The sequence below is a fragment of the Bombus pascuorum genome, chromosome 15 (genome assembly GCF_905332965.1).
Source record: "Bombus pascuorum chromosome 15, iyBomPasc1.1, whole genome shotgun sequence".
Classification (NCBI taxonomy): Eukaryota; Metazoa; Arthropoda; class Insecta; order Hymenoptera; family Apidae; genus Bombus; species Bombus pascuorum.
This window is the reverse complement of record NC_083502.1, coordinates 7,403,788-7,422,816: the sequence shown is the minus strand read 5'-3', so window position 1 is coordinate 7,422,816 and position 19,029 is coordinate 7,403,788. Positions and strand designations below refer to the sequence as shown.

The 19,029-nt window shown below is 38.2% G+C and overlaps 1 protein-coding gene across 14 annotated transcripts in view; it reads left to right on the top strand.

Annotated features, from left to right (window-relative positions):
* LOC132914430 (polypyrimidine tract-binding protein 2) overlaps positions 1-19,029 on the top strand; it is a 442,018-nt gene that overhangs the window by 99,853 nt on the left and 323,136 nt on the right. For 6 of the 14 annotated variants that reach the window (XM_060973560.1, XM_060973556.1, XM_060973555.1 and 3 more), the window contains exon 1: positions 1,320-2,162. The exons of 7 other annotated variants lie outside the window; for them this stretch is intronic. Coding sequence is in view for 1 of the 7 variants with exons in the window: in XM_060973552.1 (XP_060829535.1) it covers positions 2,780-2,788 (9 nt within the window). In the remaining 6 variants the exon portion in view is untranslated. Of the gene's footprint in view, positions 1-1,319; positions 2,163-2,764; positions 2,789-19,029 lie in introns of those variants that run through there. One more of the 14 variants, XM_060973552.1, reaches the window with a different exon arrangement.

Below are 19,029 nucleotides of genomic sequence, written 5' to 3'. Positions count from 1 at the left end.
ATTCATATTTCCTTATATTTCCTATTGTACCAACAGGAAAGTTATTATAGAATATAATGTGAATATTCAGTGACATATTGCATGATCTGCTTCAAAAGTGTCCCACAATTTCTAATAATTTAGTACTGTGTTATCTATTCTTTCTACCTAGATAACGTGTTTAGGAGAAACAATTTTTTTTTTATCAGTTTTCAAATGGTTTCTCGCTTTTCCTGATCAACTTGTTCGTGTCGTGTCAGTTTTGAAATACGTGTGCCATATGCATATCGATTTTCACATCTATCGGAACGCACCATCGTAGAACAATCGTGAGTTAAACGGACGATAACCATGGCAGAAAACAGCGTCCAATGTCGCAGGTTGACTGTGCCTCTTGGCAACGGGACGACTGCTCCCACGAATCAGACAACAATAGTCTAATAACACCTTGCATATACTACGTTCGAGTCCCTTTATACGAAACTGCATTACGAGTCTTCAGAGATCTCTTCATCGTACATCGGTGTAACATTTCGATAATCTCGTGAAGTCGATTAGTAATATTCATTTCTTCGTTAAGATTTATTTTATTTAAGAAAGAAAAAATTATTTTGAAAAAAAAACCGATCTCATAACTGCTATTTTCTATTTGAACTCTTCGCTCCAACTCTTATTTCTTATATTTTAAAAACTCGTATCGCTTTCAAATCCATAATTTTACAAAACAAACTACATAATCAGCCAATACATTTCACCATTATACGTATCAATTTTTACTTGAATATTACGTTTCGTACTAGTAAAAAATCCAACGATTTCCTTGTTTCAACAATTTTATCTCGCTAGATCGCTGAAATGTCACACGCTGCGCCGCGTTAAAAGACACCACCCCGTATACACGCGTCGGTGTCTACACGAGGAGCGGTACAGAGGGGCTTGAATCGTGTGCCGATACACCAATACACATCATATGTTTGCGAGAGACGGAGAAAGGGTGCCAGCGAGAAGCAGAGAGAGAAAGAACGAGAAGAAGAAGAACGGAGTTGAGTCGAGTCGAGTCGAGTCGGCTGTTGCCGGCTGCGAGTTTTCCCCTCCCTCGATCCTTTGCCGCCCCTCTCCGGCTGCACCCCTCCAGCCTAGTCGCTTCAATCACCCCACGTCCCTCCGGCGAGTCGACATATTCCCCCCTCTGACCTCTCCGTACCCTTCAACAGCCCAGAGTCGAGTGGTCGCCATCGTCCTCCCTTCGATCCCCTCGTCCATCTTCTTCTTCCCCCTCTAGATTCGTCGTCTCGCTCTACTCCTCTGTCCCCTCGGCTCCTCTCGTGGCGTGCCACGACTCGTGGCGAAGTTTTAGCGTCGCCTACCTCTACTCGTGGCGTGCCTACAACTCTTAGCCGGATCTATTACGCGCAGTTTTCGTGTTCGCGCGACGTTTCGTCCTCGCAACTTCGTTCGTTGCAGCGTTTCCTTCTTTTTTTTCCTTTCTATACTAACTCTATTCTCACCATTCGCCTCTTCCCTCGTCCGTCATCTGTTTCCTCGTTCGTGTTGTACGCGGGTTCGCGCGGCGTGTGCGCTCGTGCCCGGCCGCTAGTTTTCCAGTGTGTAACACGAGCTCAGTGTGAAACGACGTCGGCTGAATACGTTTTTTCTCTCTCGTCACGCGGGTGCACCGGAAGAAAGAGAATCGCCCGATCTCGCCGGAAGTCAACGAAGCTTACCGGCTCGGCTACCGTGATTCGCGACGCGCCATCACCTAACCTCCAAACGCCTGTCTCTCGTTTTCGCGAACCGTGACAATCGGCGGCTGCGTCCTCCTGCTGGCTCCCTTTTCTCCGTGACGTTGTCTTCGATTCAATATTCACGCGGCGTTCGCGCGTTCGTTCACTTCACTGATCGTGTAGTGCGTGCGCGGAAATCATCGATCTCCGGTTTTCGAAAGTGAGACCTTCTTCGCCCGATCGAGTCGTTATAATCACCGCGACATCTCGTGGAAATAAAGAAATAAGAAAATATTGTATATATCTAACCTGTGCCTCTTTATCGTTTGTGTGCTTTGTGCCAAGGATATTCACGGTGTGTGTACAATTATTTTACTACGTCGCCGATCTCTCTCAGGGAACACTTTTTTTTTTGGATACGATCTTCTCGCCTGTGGACCACGTCCTACCGTTTGCACGGTGAGTACATACATATATATACATACATACATATATATATATATACATATATATATATGTATATATACAATGTGTTTGTCATTGAAGCCGGTCGTCGTGTCCGCGTGCTGCGTCACTAAGCGACGAGTAAAGGTGCGATCGCCCGGCGAATCTCGTTGCGGCATTCACTCGGCGTTCGCGCGTGCTCCAAAATCAGTGTGTACGTGTCTCACCGGTTAGTCGTGCGATTCAAGGGCGCATGTCCAACGAACGTTCACTCGATGCTCCGTTCAAATTTGCTTTATTATTATGTAGTATTTCACAACTCATCGTTTGTTTTGCGTACTGGAATTTTTCTAAGCGTATGTAGTTAGCACGTATGGAAGTCGTACGTGTCTAGGTCACGATTACCGGCGTCGAACCGCGAAATCATAATATTTGCGCTATTCTCTGTTTACATTTGCGCGGCGAGATTCATGGTAGACACGCGCGTTCCGTTACGCGCCAAAACCTTTTCGACGTTTCATGGCTGCGACCATGCCGGAAACACGTTTTATGGATCCGTTTGTTCCGTGTGTTTGTGCTTTTTCACGAGTTTTCGTCGATTTTCGAGATCTTAGAAGCATGACGCATACAGAATGACGAAGGTATTTGAAAACTAAATTTAATATATCTTTGACTTTACTGTCTATAATCGTACATGTTTTGTTGGTTATATTTTACTGCAACTACTTTACTGCAATTTTGTACATATTTCTCCTATAATATCTAAAATACGTGCATATATGTTTATTCGTACGATTTACTCTATGCTCTCTCAATATGTATTCATATAATATGAACGAATTAATGTTAGATTTTTATACATATATGTATATTCTATGCACATACAAAAGTTTATAAAAGTATTGAAGTATAAAGTTTGAAGCACATCTGAGAATATATATATAGAAATTACAAGACATTTAACACAAGTATGTACTTTCCAGCGATCGCAAAAGTATTTAAACAGTGAATTATGCTTTATATTCACAAACCTCAATATTCAATGGGGATACATTTAACATTTATGTGTTTAAGATGGCTATTAATATAGTGTACTGATTTTTTACTAAATACATGTCTACAGTAATGTGGGTCTATATATACATTTTCAGATTGACTTTAAAGATCGATATAATCACGATAATAGTCATACATGTCATACATACAATATAGAAGTAAACATTTTCCGTGGTAAGTGTACAAATAGTTTTGTCAGCTAGTGCATGAGATAGATAATCGTTATATGTATGTGTGTTGATGACGGAGTTGGAGAATTTGAATTTTACCGCCATGCCGGTGTCGTGGTTTCATAGCGGATTTCAACTGTTGCGTTTGTTTGCGCAAGAATGACGATTAGAAAGCGGTTATTTTGTGTAAACGTAACTTCTGACGTAATTTTGAGTTTGGCGTGAAGGTGCTTACGAGGAATTAATTATTTCAGGTTACATGTTGGCGATTTATAATTTGTCGAATAAAAGCTCAAGATTATATAATACTTGTTACTTTTATATTCAGGAATATGAATATACGACTATCGCTATTTATACAATTTGACTTTTAATTTTAAATGAAAATAAAAATGGATTCCATTTTAATCCGAAATTATATGGATTAAATGAAAATTAAGAATGAATTCTTATTAACGTCATTAGCATGTTAAATATTCAGAAATGTTCGACGTCATTATGCTTAAACAAATCAGTTCTACTTTTTGATAATCGTTATGTATGAGGTATTTGTAATAGTATTACTAGATAGTCGAGCCATTCAGTTTGTTGATATTTTATAATCATTTATTATCAAAAAAGAAAGAAACGATACATACGTACGATACAACGTAATCGAACAATTTTAGCTGTTTATTATAGCTCTTTTGATTCCTTTAAATCACGTCTAAACCGTTATGAGATTTTGCTGACAGTAGTGGTAAATATCCAATTTCTTATCTAGCCGGCCAATTAACAAATCTCACTCATATATCATTTCCACAGTCCGGCACCGGTATCAAATTCCATTGACGTTAACAATCCCGAGAACTGAAGCGAGACAAGCAAATTTATACTCCAAATATGCGTCTCTATTCACAGTAAACTCTATTCTATTGATAATGGGATCGCATATACATATTAAATTTTTCGTATGGATTGGAGCATACTTTCTCACAATTTCCTTTCTTCCGTCATTCATTGAGAAATTTCACTGGTTCATTAGCCATTCGATCGGCCGCGATATCGACGTTAATTAGAGCGAATTATCTCGGGAATTGCCGGAACGCTTGTCTCTGTTTTGACCCATTAAATGGTTGTTAGCGGATCGCGATATCCGCGATATCTCGCGGTGGGCGGAACGATGGCAGGCGTGCGCGGCTATAAAGGACCGTATAGTCCCTGGTTGTGGCACATGCCACCGTAATAGCGTTACGACGATCCCAAAAGCTTCATCCTCGCTGAACAAACAACAAGCAGCTTTTCCTTCGTATATCGTATTTTTTAAGAAAAATACTTCGTCCTCATCGAAGCAACTGCGAGCTGCTTCTCGCGGATGTTGCATGCTTCTTGAAAATGTTACTGGTCGCTGCCCGATATTTCTTCATGCTCTTTCGCGTTTCTATTGCCAATGGCACGAGTTGTTGCTTCTTGCTTGTTTCCATTCCGGGTGGTAAAGATCAGAGAAAAGTATCAGAGACGCGACGACAGAAACGGAAACGTTGCTTCGGTGTGCACAGTTTGTCGACTCTTGCACGTTGCATTTGGATTACTTGTTGCTAGAGCAAACGTGGCTTTGAGACCCGAACGAAACGGAAACGTTACTCCGATCACGTTGCTTCAACGTGGACAAAATGTTTCTGCGAGTTGATATTTATCGGCTACTGAAACGTGCAGCAACGACAGGCCGCGAGAAATGTCTCGTTGTTGCTCCAGCGAGGACGTAGTTTAAGCTGCGCGTGTGGAGTCTGTGGGTCCGATAGCCTCGCACGTGGTGCCTCCACGGCAATATGCTCGCTCGTTGAAAAAGTATCGATCTGTCCGACTCGACCGACATATTTTCAAGGCAGAGGCTGATCTGACGGAAAGATTCGAAGAGTTAGGGTTGTTAGAAACTGGGGAACTGGAAGTTACTTTCCGAGGTAGGAGAGCGTTCCTACGTGGGACTTTTACGGGATTATGTTTGACGTGGTATTTCTTTTGTATACGGTGTTATGGGATGTAGGACGTATTTCCTTTTTATGATTTTGGTTTCTAATAATACCAAAAGAAATTTTGTCCTTCCATTAAAATCAATTATTTGAGTTTTATTTGAATTATTCCTTTTGATATGTGTTTAATAGTTAAATTTCACAATAATGTAGTAAGATGTAATAGCTCAGAAATATTTTTAAAAATTGATATGAATTTATATAAATAAAATTTTAATGATCGTTCGCCCGAGTTTCCTCAGGCATTCACCTCACGTTGAAAGTCTTGTTTAATAACGTTTAAAATTGTACGAAAGCGTGACTAGCACTTGCAACAATTGAAATTTCCAATTTCTACCGATTTCATATGTATGTATGTACATCGAATATGTGTATTTATTTCATGAAAATGATAGGTTGCTCGGCTTGCAAGTGAAAAGGTAACATTTTGGTTTAACATTTTACAACATTTGACATTTATTAATATACGTATTCTTTTTACGTTGATGAATAAAAAATGTAAAACTTTTTAAAGGGTATACTTTTCAAATATAGAGATAATAGGAATTATTGAGACTCGTACGTACATTAGTAATCTCTACCACTTCTCTGTAAATTTTATCGCGTAGTTGACGAATCGAATAAGAAAAAAGAAAAATCAAATCAAAGTTACTTTTTGAGTGCTTCGAAAGGAAATAAAGACCGATTAAAATCAGCCTCGTGATGTTGCGAATAATTGAAATTGTTCCGGCGCGAGTCAAAGCAAACTTCTATATAAATCGCATTAATGTACGTCGAAACTTGGCAAGTTTTGCGTTTCGGTGAAACTTAAATTTGACTCGAGGGAAATCGATATTTCTGTTACTTAGATACTCTTCTATTTGTAATTTTACTGATTGATATTTTCATTATGTAGTTCAATCATCGTACAGCGTTATTTTTATAACATCAGGTAAACGTAAACGCTGCAAATATTGTTTAACATTATTATAAACGTCATTGTTAACTTTATTCGGAAGAATTGGTAATTTAGGTGTTAATTTGGAATTTTCTACACATGTAATAATTTGGTTAAAAACGTAATTTAACTGAATTTAACAGTTGCGGTTGCGACCATTCCGTTCGCACGTGTAACGCGTTGGATATTTCAGTTATTCCAGAGGCGTTTGAAATGAATTTCTAATTTTGATACAGTTTTGGAATTGCACGAAATTGGACTTAAAATATGTACAAGCTTGACAAAATTTCTCGTGTTAATTGCATAGTGTTGAGCGTGAAAGTTGTTTAAAACGTTCTGACATTTTACAAATGTATTTGTACTTAAATAAAGAAATAGAGCCGTTTCGTTATTTTTTTAACGGCCCCCTTAATTTCTCTTTCTCTTTATAACGAGAAAAAGGCGAGTTTATAGCGAAAAAGTTGGCATGGACAATTTATATTTATGCTTTTCCAAGCGATGATCAGAAATATCTAAATCTCGGTTTTCAAAGTAATCGCCGAAATTTCTATACCAATTTTCAGAAAATTTTTCATGCAGAATAGTTTCCGCAATTGCCAAAGTTTGCAATTCGTTGCAAATCAATTTCCGAAGCTTGGAAACGCTGGATCAAATCAATTTTCAAAACTTGCGAAACATTTTTTGCAATCCCATGGAAATTTTCACAGTTTTTCTCAACTAAATTGAAATTTCTCAACTAATCGTTCCCTGAATCAATTTTCCCAACTGTTAAACATTGCGAACTGCCTCGTTCCAAACCGGTTGCCAAAATTTCCCAAGCAAACGCGATCAAACCTTTCACCGCTCGATTATTTCGTAGTTTCCGTGCATCCTGCGCGTTGTTTGAAAATAACAAACACCGGATCGTTTGCATCGGCGTATCTACAACACCTGCCCGACCGTGCACGCTCATTAAGCTTTCTCTGAATCGTGAGAATTGACCGAGCCTCCCCTATGAATCACACGGCCGTAGCAAAACAGGGAATGCGCGATCACGGGATCAGCACGTACACCGTTCTTTATTTTGTTAACTCTAGCTGGCGCATACCGTGGCTCATTTATATTTAGAACAGTAGCTTGGCTTTCATGGAACCCGACTTTTTCAACGACATCGGTTTTCTTTATGGATTTTTCCAGTCGGAAGTTCTGTTCTTTGAATCGTATGCGTTTGCAGAGAGAGAAAGAGAGTGTGTGAGCGAGGAAGAGAGAGAGAGAGAGAGAGGTTTGAATAGGAGACGAGCCAGAGAGTAGCTCAGCTTTGTTTTATTTCTTTCTACGCAATTGGAATTTAAAATCGTGGAAAGTTTTTTATGAGAGTGTTGTTTAATCCGTGAAAAATTAGTTATACGAAACGTATTGCTCAGATGCAGGATGTAAGTATTCTAGTCGAAGTATATCGGAGTATTTTCAGTGTATTTAAATTTAGATTAGAGAGAGGGAGGGCATGGCTTCAGGAGACTTTCAATTTAAATATGAACGAATCGATTCAGTTTCATTCAATTCTAAACGTAGATGATTTTCATTTGCTCGCTGATCATTTTGTTTTTGCTAATCTGTTCGCTTTTTCACCAGCGAAATCAAATTTTCCCAATAATCAACAGCTGTTTTTCAATCTCACGCGCTTGAATAGCACGAACTCACGATCCATTGCTTCCTCGCCCTTTGCAATTCTCAAAACTACATCTCGAAACGATGATGATTCGATCTAGCCGATAAATATTCCCTCGTTGGCAATTTCACGGTAGTTAAGGTTCGCCTTTGCCGGGTCTGTTTTGATTGAAAATTAAAGCGACGTCTGTTGCAGCTGCGATTTCCCTCCCGCGAGAAGACGGGTGCCGTCCCCAAAGAACGATGCCATTGTCAATAGAAACTGGCTTCAAACCGGCAATCAGAGCGTACCTTCCTGCGAGCTAAACATGCTCGTCGCGTTGTTGCGTTGGAGCCACCGCCTAAAGAAACTCTTTGTACGTAACAGGCCTCTTCGAGCATTAGAAACGTCGTCTTCTATAGATATAGTTGTGTTTCGCACGATTGTATAGACGGTCTGCTGTGTATTATGCTGGCTCTACATTAGACAAATAGAGGATTCGTTCGGTACAATGGTGGAAGAATGATTAGAGTTTGACGTTGCGTTTGTTTTTAGTGTGTTTTGGGAATCAAACATGGTGAAGATCTCTGTTCAGATTTAATAAAAGTTGACATTTTTCGAAGGAGAATTATAAATCGTTTATAATTTGAACAACGAGCCTCGGTTGATATTATTATATCTACGTATACAGTGGTTATAAAAGCTATTTGTACACCACTTTGTTTATCATTGCATTTATCTATTAATTAATAGACTGCGAATGTTTATACATTTCTGGGAAATTTTAGCTTTCGAAAATTTAAACGCGTATATGCGAAAATGTATAAGACATTAAAAATCGAGCACTTGTGACGTTTAATAGATGAAACAAATTTCTGTTTAGATTTCATGTCTAATTATTTTCGCAAAAAATAAATCCTTCTGAAAAACAGCCTTGTCAAACACACTGAAATCTGTAAAAACGACTCGAGCCCAAAGGTAGTGATTTTCCTAATATTTTTTCGAAGTCGAACGAAATGAAAGTCTGCGCAACGAAAAGAGTTGATTTACATTCCTCTGGGTAGAAGACAAACTTTTCTTTAAATTTTGTCTGTAATTAGTCGTGAAGTCGTCGCGTTTCCCTTTACCATGTCTTTGCGAGAAAGAGAGAGAGAGAGAGAGAAAACGATACTTTTTATAGTGATCAAATGAGGAAATTAAACATCGACTACGAGTCTTGCGGTAAATACATGCAACGCAGCTCGTACTGTTAGAAAAAAAATGAAATAAACAGCGTGTTGCTTGCGTAATTGAGAGTAATTAGCATACCGTCAGCCTTTCAAGTACGACGTCGATGATTCGATGGATTAAAGTCGCCTTCGAAATGTTTTACTCGTAATAATGACAATAATTTTCAAGAAATAATAAAATAATAACCAGGTTTGAGAATAATTGAACGATGAATGAAATATTAACAAGTGAAAAGGTGTTTGAATGGATCAAGAATTATTATTCTGGAGTTATTTATGTACATCTTAATTCTTTTATTGGACGATGCTTCTTTATTTACGTTTAAAACGGTCCTCGACAGTTAGGTTACTTTGAAAGATTTCAATAATTATCTAGTAACTTTGTCTTTTTATTCGTTCCCTTTAGACGTCCCATTTCTACGTAAATTTATGTCTTATACAAGCGACTAAACTATGCGCTTGAATTTTTCAAATAACAAGTTCCACCCATTATCGTATTAATCTACTAGATCGAATCTACCAGAGTCCATATCTATTATTATATTATCGTATGATATCGTCGAGCAAAAAGTCTATCCGGAGAAGGTTAAACGATTCTCCTAGCAGGGAATATTTCACCCTCGTCGTTCCTCCACAAAGTTCCACGTATAAAAAGAAATGAAAGGAAGCTTGATAAAAATGCGTCCTGAAAGTCGGGTTCTATCGTCGGAACGAGAACGTTCGAGGAGCTTCGAGGCTTGTCTGCGTTCCTGAATTACAGAAGAAAAAAGACGAATTCTCGAGTTAAAAACCGGTTCCAGATGCGTGGTACCACGGGGCCAGCCAGTGGCAAAAAGGGATCCTTCTAGCGGCTAAAAACCGTCGAGCGGCATCGAAACAGGTGGCCCTTGCGTCATCCGTGAAAATAACTTTCCATTTCACCAGAGTACGAGCCACGGGAATTGGCGTACTCGAGATCCGGCGTCATAGTTATTCGTATCGTCAGTCGGACTGCACAGATGCATATAGTAGCTCGTGAAAGCATTCCAACACTTAACACAGAATTCTTTAGGTGCGAACATATTACGCGTATTATACGAATCGCGACTTTCTCGCGTCAAATGATTAGAGAAGATCTATAAAAAATCGAGAGGACCCATGAAAATTGTAGAAATTGTAGAAAACGACTAAACAGCGTGGAAACTCTACGGAAATTGCAAAGATCGTAGAAATCAGAAGTATTTCGATCCAGCGTTTTTTTTTTTTTTTTTTTTTTCTTTTTTAACTTAACGGGGAAATAAATCGCCATAAAAGATAAGAAAATAAGAAAGATACTTGACCGCTAAAGTAAAAGGTCCGAGACAAAGAGTAGGGAGAAGAAGCTCTGACAGAGAGCGATAATTAATTAAATAAACCATCGGTTTTATTCATTGGTTGCGGTTTTGCGATAACACACACGCGCGCACACACCCGCCACTCGAAACCACGTCAAACCCTTCGGATTAATTTATTTCCCCGTTCTCCTTTGTTGGATTTAATCACATTTTCGCTGGTCTCGAAACGAGCGTAGGAAAAACAGCATTTTCGAGCGGGCACACCCGATAAATTGGATCTGGTCGATGATCGTGAACGCCGTGGTTCAAATATTTATTACTCGTACGCGTTTACTATTTTGCCTGTCGTGTCTACCCTCGGTCGCGTTATTTAGGTTGCTCTCGTGTTCCGCGTTTTATCGATTGCATTTTATCGAATCGGCGACCTGAAATTTGCCGTATCGTCGTCGTTCGAACGATCAGTTTTAGTTTCGACTCGACAAAACGACAAACTAACGGAAGTAGGCTGCAGTTTTTTTATTTTTTATTTTTTATTTCTATTCCTTTCGTTTTTGCGTAGAAAGGTTTAACGTCGCATCGACAACCGGATTCATTAGCGACGAGATGCTCTGTGAGTGGACTTTAGAGAATTCGAATCGATTAGGTTTGTTTCGTTACTCGATTGACGTTACGTTTCTCCTATCTTTTTAATTTCGTTTCTCTAATTCGGTTTTTAATCTATTAATTGGCTCGTTTTGCAACGAACAATTATCTTCTCCAATTATGGAATTATAGAACTGGGATAATCACAAAATGAAGTGATAATATAGATGAATTTCAATTTCACTTGGCTCAGTTTTGATCCTTGCAGCTGTAAATGTAATATAATTTCATTTTAACGAAAATGATAGTTCATTATTTTGCATAAATGTAGGCACTCAGGAGTTGGACAAGTTGATTAATATTATAATTTTATTTTTCCTATACTGTAGTACATTACAAATTATATTATAAACTTGTTTCTCTCTCGAAGAAAATCCGAATTTAGCGACACGATATTGATAGAATGTTTTCAATCGAGTCTACACCTTTTTTCAATTCAATAGAAGAATAACTTACGAAAAAAAAAAAAGAAAGGAAAAAAACTGATACGAGACCATTTCTCATACATATGTAAATTCGGAGTTGAACCGAAAATTCATGAAATCGATTTCTGCCGCTATTGTTCGTCATTGTCGTCGCGACGGAGACGCTTATCGTCATGCAAATTTCGTATCGGCGGAGGAGAAAAAAAAAAACTTTCCGCTGGCGAACGTTGTACGTCTTCGGCATGGCTGAGAAAGCACGTGCGACACTAGTTGCTTCTTCTCTCAGTCAAGGTCGCGTAACTTCCACGATGTAATCCATCAAGTTCCTTTCTCTCTTCCCACACGACGAGTTTCGCTGGATTTTTCACTCGATTTCGTTCACCGCCTTCTTTGTGAAAATATTTCTTTTCCTCGTTGTATATGCGATGATCGTATCGCCGTTACTTACGCAATTTCAACCAAGTCTTGCCATACGTATACAGCGCGAGTTTTGCAAATGTAATCTCAGACGAAATTAAAAACATCTTATCATTTCTCTTATCTACAAAGGTTTTTCTGTTCCGCTAAACGTTTTCTTACTTCATCTTACTACTTCTGCATCTAGCGCGAAAATTTTCGCTCGAGAAAATTTTTTCAATGTTCTATATACACAGTCTTTAATATATACTCTTCTTCTCTTTCAATCAAGATTTTTCGTCGTGCGTAAAAATGACGATTTAAAAATACAGAAAATATACGTTCCCTTTGAAACGAGGCTGCTTGTTCTTCGTTTTGTAGAAAATTTTGATTTAAAAGCCGCAAAAAATGCCGGTTTCCCTCGTTTATAACGCAGAATGCGGAAATATATCACGAAGCCACCATTAAAGTCATCACGTTCACAGAACGAGATCCGATGGAATTAATGGGAGTAAAAATAACCGATTTCGGGTCGATTTACACGAGAAAAAAACGATGTTGTATCCTCGATTCTCTTTCTGTATTATGTTTTTTTACGGGATAATTGATGCGATATGGGTGGAACCGTTAGCTGGATGAAATCCAGATCGTGGATTTCGTAGAGCGAATTTTTTTCACGTGGGTGGTGAGTTATAGTGGTTGCTGTGGCTAAAAATATGTAGAGGGTGTGAGGACACGCGGTTCAAAAAATCGGCCAGATTTTTATTGGTGTTTATCGTTGATTATTTTCGTGGATGGCCGATTGCATAAGTCAGAAGTGTAGTTGGAGCTGAATAGTTTTACGAGATCTCGACTTTTGTACCTTTCTTTTAACTTCAACGTAGACTTTTGCACATACTTAACGATCAACAATTTTCTAGGTGTGTTGCTCCTGTATCGATTTTATTTGATATTAAAGAACGCGTGCATCTTCGTAGTACGTATAAGTTAATTATTAATAACAGTTTTCGATAACTTTGATGGACGAGCAATTTCGTCCGCAACGATTTTCTTGTAACGATTGAATAATCATGAGTCCTGCGAAATGCGAATATTTATGAATCAGTGTGACGTAAATATTTTTCCATGCCTGTCTTTATAGGAATTTTTCCTAAGGATTTTGGAGTAACGTTTTTTAACATGCGCTCTGACACGCCATTCGAGGTCCGATGAAAATGGAACGAAACGAACGAATCAAATTTTCTTCGATTACGATTTCGCAATTATGTTTATTTACAATAGTTTATTTATAATAGTTATAATAGTAACAGTTTATTTCTCACCCTGACGACCATGAAAAGGTATTTGGTTTACAATTGTTATCGTTATTTGTCTTGTACTCGCAACAATTTATCCTTTGATACGTATACACTCCTCTTATCGGGCTATTTAGCTATTAATCTATTGTTTATTTACCCAACTATGTTTATTTAACTCTTGATTTAGCTATTACATTTAAAAAACAAATTTTCGACAAAGTCATAAATAAGCAAACGGAGTAGCTTGACTTTCGTCTTCTACTGGCTCGAATTTCTCGAGCGAGTCTTTTAAAATCGTAGCAATTTCTGTTCCGTGTCTTTCACGTACGTATCGTCGTGCATGATATCCATTAGCTGTATGCAAAATTCGAGTCAGGTCTCGTAAGACAGCTGTTGTAACGAGCTAGACAGGGAGCAATTGCCCTATCTAAACATTCCAGCGCTGTCACTCCTTGGAAACGCAGCTGTATACCAGGTGACTCTGAAAACCAGATAGGAATATAATTTCTTCGTGCGCAATTGACGAAATTGAAATTTTATGAAATGAATATATCTGTCTCGATTTTTTAGTTTATCGATAATTTACTAACAAGTAATTTATTAATAACGGTAAATGGTGGAGAGGGGGCGGGTTATTTAAACGGAAACGGATAGAATCAACGAGGAATGGAAAGAAGAGACGGAGATATTAAAAATTGTGCACGATACAATTGCCAAAATGCAATTCGGCGAGCCAAGGCAGGCTTAACGGAAACGTGGAAGATGGGAAGAGATATCGAAGAGCGGAATACGAAGGAATGTGTAAAATCTGTAAAAGGAATATTGGAACGCTAAAACATTTTGGTGGAAGACTGTAGAGAAGTAGAAAGAATGAACGCGAGTGTGGAAGAGATTGCGAGGGATAAAAGATGGGAACAGCCGGAGGGATGGCTAAGAAAGATAAAAAGGAAGGAAAAGGCGAAGAAAGAAATACTGGAAGATATATCAAAGATTAAGAGGCGCAATAAGCGGACGGTTAAGAGTAGGAGTGGCTGACGGAATTAATAGAAGAAAGAACTTGCAGCGTAGACTCTTAGCGTGTATTATCTAGGTTAAGGATAGCGTAAGAACAAAGTATGGAAGGATGAGTGAGGAGTGAGATTCGGACGAGAAAGACGGTTAGAGAAATTGTAATCGAACCGCGTATCTTGGCTACGAAGTCGAAATCAAATAAATTATTATTAACGGTAAATGCTTCCGTTTGAACGAAGAAATTTCTCAGAAACGATACGAAGCAATAAAAGCAGCTTCTGAAAAAATCGGACGTAGATTTGAGGATGGAAGGCGCGAATTAATCCGTTCTAAGGAAATGGCTGTCAGTGTGTCGCGAGGCATCGCTAGATAGGGGGCAGCAGCGTCGTTCTCCCTTAAAATTGGAGGCTTAGGAGGCCAGTCCACGTTCACGAGGCGTTCAAGCTCTATTTTCTCGGCGATCGAACGTCCGATAGAGTGCTCGTAATTCACGTCGCGGTGAATTAATTAATTAAATCGGCCTGCTTGTGCCGGCTCTGATCGATACTGAAAATTATACGACTCGATATGACCGGGTTCCTCCACTCTCCACTTTCTCTGGGGACATTGCTCGTTCCATTGTCCTTCTCTTCCCTCGAAACGATTATTGCCGCGTTCTAAATAAGTCCGAATTAATATACAAGATGCCCTAAAACGCGGGAGATACGAATTTCCTTCAGCATCCGAAAACTTGCTCTTTATTTGACAATCGTCCTTCGGACCTTGTTTTCTTAAGAAAAGCTTTCGTTGCTAGCGTCCGAACCGCGTTATACGAAGATAATAGAGTCCGCTATCGCAAATTAGATCATTTTTCTACGATAAATGCATTACGTTCGTTGCGTATAACTAGGTAAATAAGTACATTTCATTTTATAAACGCATTAACGCAATATTACAAATACATCTAACTTTATGAACACATTGATACGATAAATTCTGCGATTTTAAATATTTTTAGCATAATCGATCGACGTAATTTTCCAAACAAAAACTAGCAAAATACGGAGAAAACAAGTATTTACCGATGAGTGGTACTATTACTAGTGGTAACGATACGACACTCGACGTTAAAACCTGCGGATCGTTAGCGAGGTAAAAAGAGCTCGAGCCGCTGATTATCTATGCAAACAAAGGCTACGTCGCCCGTAACGAAACGCGAGAATTAGATATGCGATTGCAAGACTACCGGCGATGATACGCCTCGGAGAGTAGTATAAAATTTAAATAAGTCCTGCTGTTAGTTCCTTTGTGTCAGGCAAGAAGACTTTCCTGCCTTAGTCATCGTTTAATTCGCCCCTCTCTCTCTCTCTCTTTCCCACTCGCTCGCTCGCTCGCTCACTCGCTCGTTCACATACCATTTCACTTACGAGAGTTGGTAATTTTCTACTTAACTGACGGAACTATGTCGCAATAACAGCTCCGAAACTAAGTGTTTAGTGTATTATCCTTTTTAATTTCAAACCTTTCTAATTTTCGTACTCCTCTGTTAGGCCGTGGTGTGTATGAAAAAATTGATAGAAAACGATATATTATTGTTATTACTGTTATTTCTATTATCGTTATTCGTTAATACAAGGCAAAGCAAAATATGTAAAACAGAAAGGAAAAGGCACAAAGTTAAAAACATTAGCGAGGTTCGGACGTTGAGACGAAGGGGAAGAAAGTAGATGCTGGATGAATGAAAGTCAGAAAGTATGTAGATTATGCGAAGAAAAAGAAGAGCGGTGCCAGTATATATGGTAGGAATGTAGTCTAAAGAGATAAATACGAACGGAAGAAGACGAACGAATAAAGATGCTTGAGATCGGGAAGAGAAAGAATCGAAAGGAAGAACGGACGAACCGAGAGGAAAAGCGGGAGTCACGGAAGTCAAAGTGAATTCAAAAAATATAGAATTATCGTTCTCACGTGATTTAAACTGAAAAATTTGAAACCGATCATTTTTGCAAGTTTGGTATTTTTCCGTGTTAAATAACGACGTTTTAACGCATCGCTCGGTATTTCGATTATTTTTCCAAGATTTTTTGCCACAACGTATGATGAAAACGCAACAATTGCGTCAACAAGTATATTTACAGTTGGATACTTACATTGACGCAACGTGTGCGTCAGTGTATCGCTTAATGTGTTAATCAAGATTTTGAAGATATTTCTACTTTTATTTGGCCAGTTTAAATCTTTACAAGGAGATATTTCTCGTTACAGTACAGAGAATTACGGTATTCTCTAAATTTTCAGGTTGCGATTTCACCGAAGGAGTTACCGTTCTCTCTGTTCCATCAAAATTTATTTCACTTATTCGATCCACTTCGCGAACGTACAAAACTAATCGGTTTGATCGATTCTCAACCGGATTAACGATTACGAAATCCGCAATTTTTCTCAAATTATCAGAGCGTTTTAAGAGCAATTCTCTCTATAACTGTAGGTGAATGATTTGTAGAAATTAACCAGCAACTTTTAAATATGTATCTCTTTTGTCATGTAACAATGACTAGGATAACTATTATTCCGTGTATTACATTTGACAAAGATATAATTAAAACGAAGAGTAATTGGAATGGTTGTGAATCCATTACTCGTTAACGATGAACAATCTCATTAACATTATTAATTTCGAGGAAAGTTTACCAAATGTTAAATTTCCACATTTTGAAAGAACGAAAACGCGGGTATATTTCATTAAGGTTCTACATTCATTTCGAGTCTGCTAATTAACGAAAAAATAATATTATATCAGACACATTTCTCACGGAGAAATGTAATTACGAGAGTATTAAATGGAATGAAATACGAATTAACAATGAGAAAGAGAATGTAAAATATACAAATTAACATATTACTAAAATATTTTAGAGCCAAACATACGCGTGCGCGCTCACACACACATTTGTACAAGAAATTTAATCAAGTTGTACAACTTTTATGATATTTCAGTCCCTTGAAAAGCATCTAATGAATGAATTTTAAAATTCTTTTTAATTAACAAGATACAAGATTTTTAATTTGAAGAGCATGTTGCTACAAATAATTCTCATTCTCCAGACTGACCCATATTCATAAAGGAAGCGCACAAGCAATTATCACGAAACTGATCTTCGTTAATAGTAGATGAGCAATAAATGTCTTTCCCTGAAATCTTACCATCGGTCAAATTACTAATTAAATAAAGCTACTGCTGTGATGTATGAATAATTCACTCTCTTTTTCCTACGTTTTTACTATCAACGAGAGTTAATCTGTCGTTAATTGCAATCTGATGCATTTCCGTCATGAAAATACGTTTCGCGTGCATAATATGGAATTTCAGTTGTTTTTAATCGCAGTTACAGAATCCAGGAGTTGCTGTGCAACAAAAAAATCATTAACCGCGTTTTTTAATAATTTTTAATTTTAAAAAATATGCGGACTCGTTTATCCCACGCAATTCCGATGCGTACGATATTCTTGAAATTTGTAGAAACGAATCTCTGAAAAGCGTAGAGCAAATTAAGAATTCCCAACTTAAATAACCAACGATAAATGGAGCAGTTTTTGCGGTATGGTCGTTGTTTGGTCCATTGAAAGAGATGGAAAAATGAGATCGTAATGGTGAAAAGTCGAGGTCGTACGATCGTTGGACACAGTCGAAGGTTGTTGAACCAGGAAACGAGCAATTTTGCTATCCCGACCATCCACTCGCTAGGTAGACAGATATTTAATTAATTTCAGCGTGAGGATGTCGACAACTGAGAAGCTCGCCGTTGAAATGAAACGGACTTGAAGAAGGTGGACCACGTAGAACCGTATTTAAGTGTGTTTTGACTTTTCTTCGAGCAACTTCATTCGTCTATTTTCTCATGAAATCCAAAGAAACTCGATCCGAGGTTATAAGAATATTTTGCCAAATAAGATACGAAAGGACGAAGATATTCTTATCAGGAAAGTTAAGAATTCCTTTATAACAGTAAAGAATCACTGCATTACTAAAGAATTCTTTTTTCATTAATTATACTTTCCATTTACTGCATTTACCGCAGCAAGAGTAATTAATTATTGCTACAATTATGATACATATTACGTGTATTAGTTTGTTAGTAATATTGAGAAAATATGTTTAAAAAATTGCTACCGTCTCTGTTACACTTTTCCCAATTACGATTGATAACGAGTACACGATTAAGGCAATTTAAACTATTAAATTGAATCGTTAATAATTTAAATCATTTTCAAATACTAAAATTTTGTGAGAGAGGGAGAGAGTTTGAGAGTTTGTTAAAAGTTTGAGAAAGGCGATATTCGATATGATTTTCATAGGAGGCAGTTTCACCTTCGCAGTGAAAATATCGCTTTGGTAATATTTCGTAATTTAGATGGTCTTCGTTATGATTTAACTCGCGTGGCCTACCCTCGTTATTTCGCGGCCGAGGCGAAGTGCAGCCTGAATGCGGTCCATTATTATGCTCCCTGTTGCACCACTTATCTTCGATCATGGCGTTCGCATTCGCCTGGAATTGTTCTCCGCGGATCGGCAACACGACCTTTTCCAGCCCGTGGAAAGGTTGCCAGCAGAAGAATCCCGCTCGCGTTTCCTTTTGCAATTTCACAGTAGAAAAGCTTACTATAAATGGAGGAACCTTTTACATATTTCTGCATACTTTGTTCTTCTTTTATTTCTTTTTAATACGAGTGCTTTTCATTCGTTTCTATTTCTTTTTGCCTTTTTTGTAAACCATGACTGCAATTCTAGG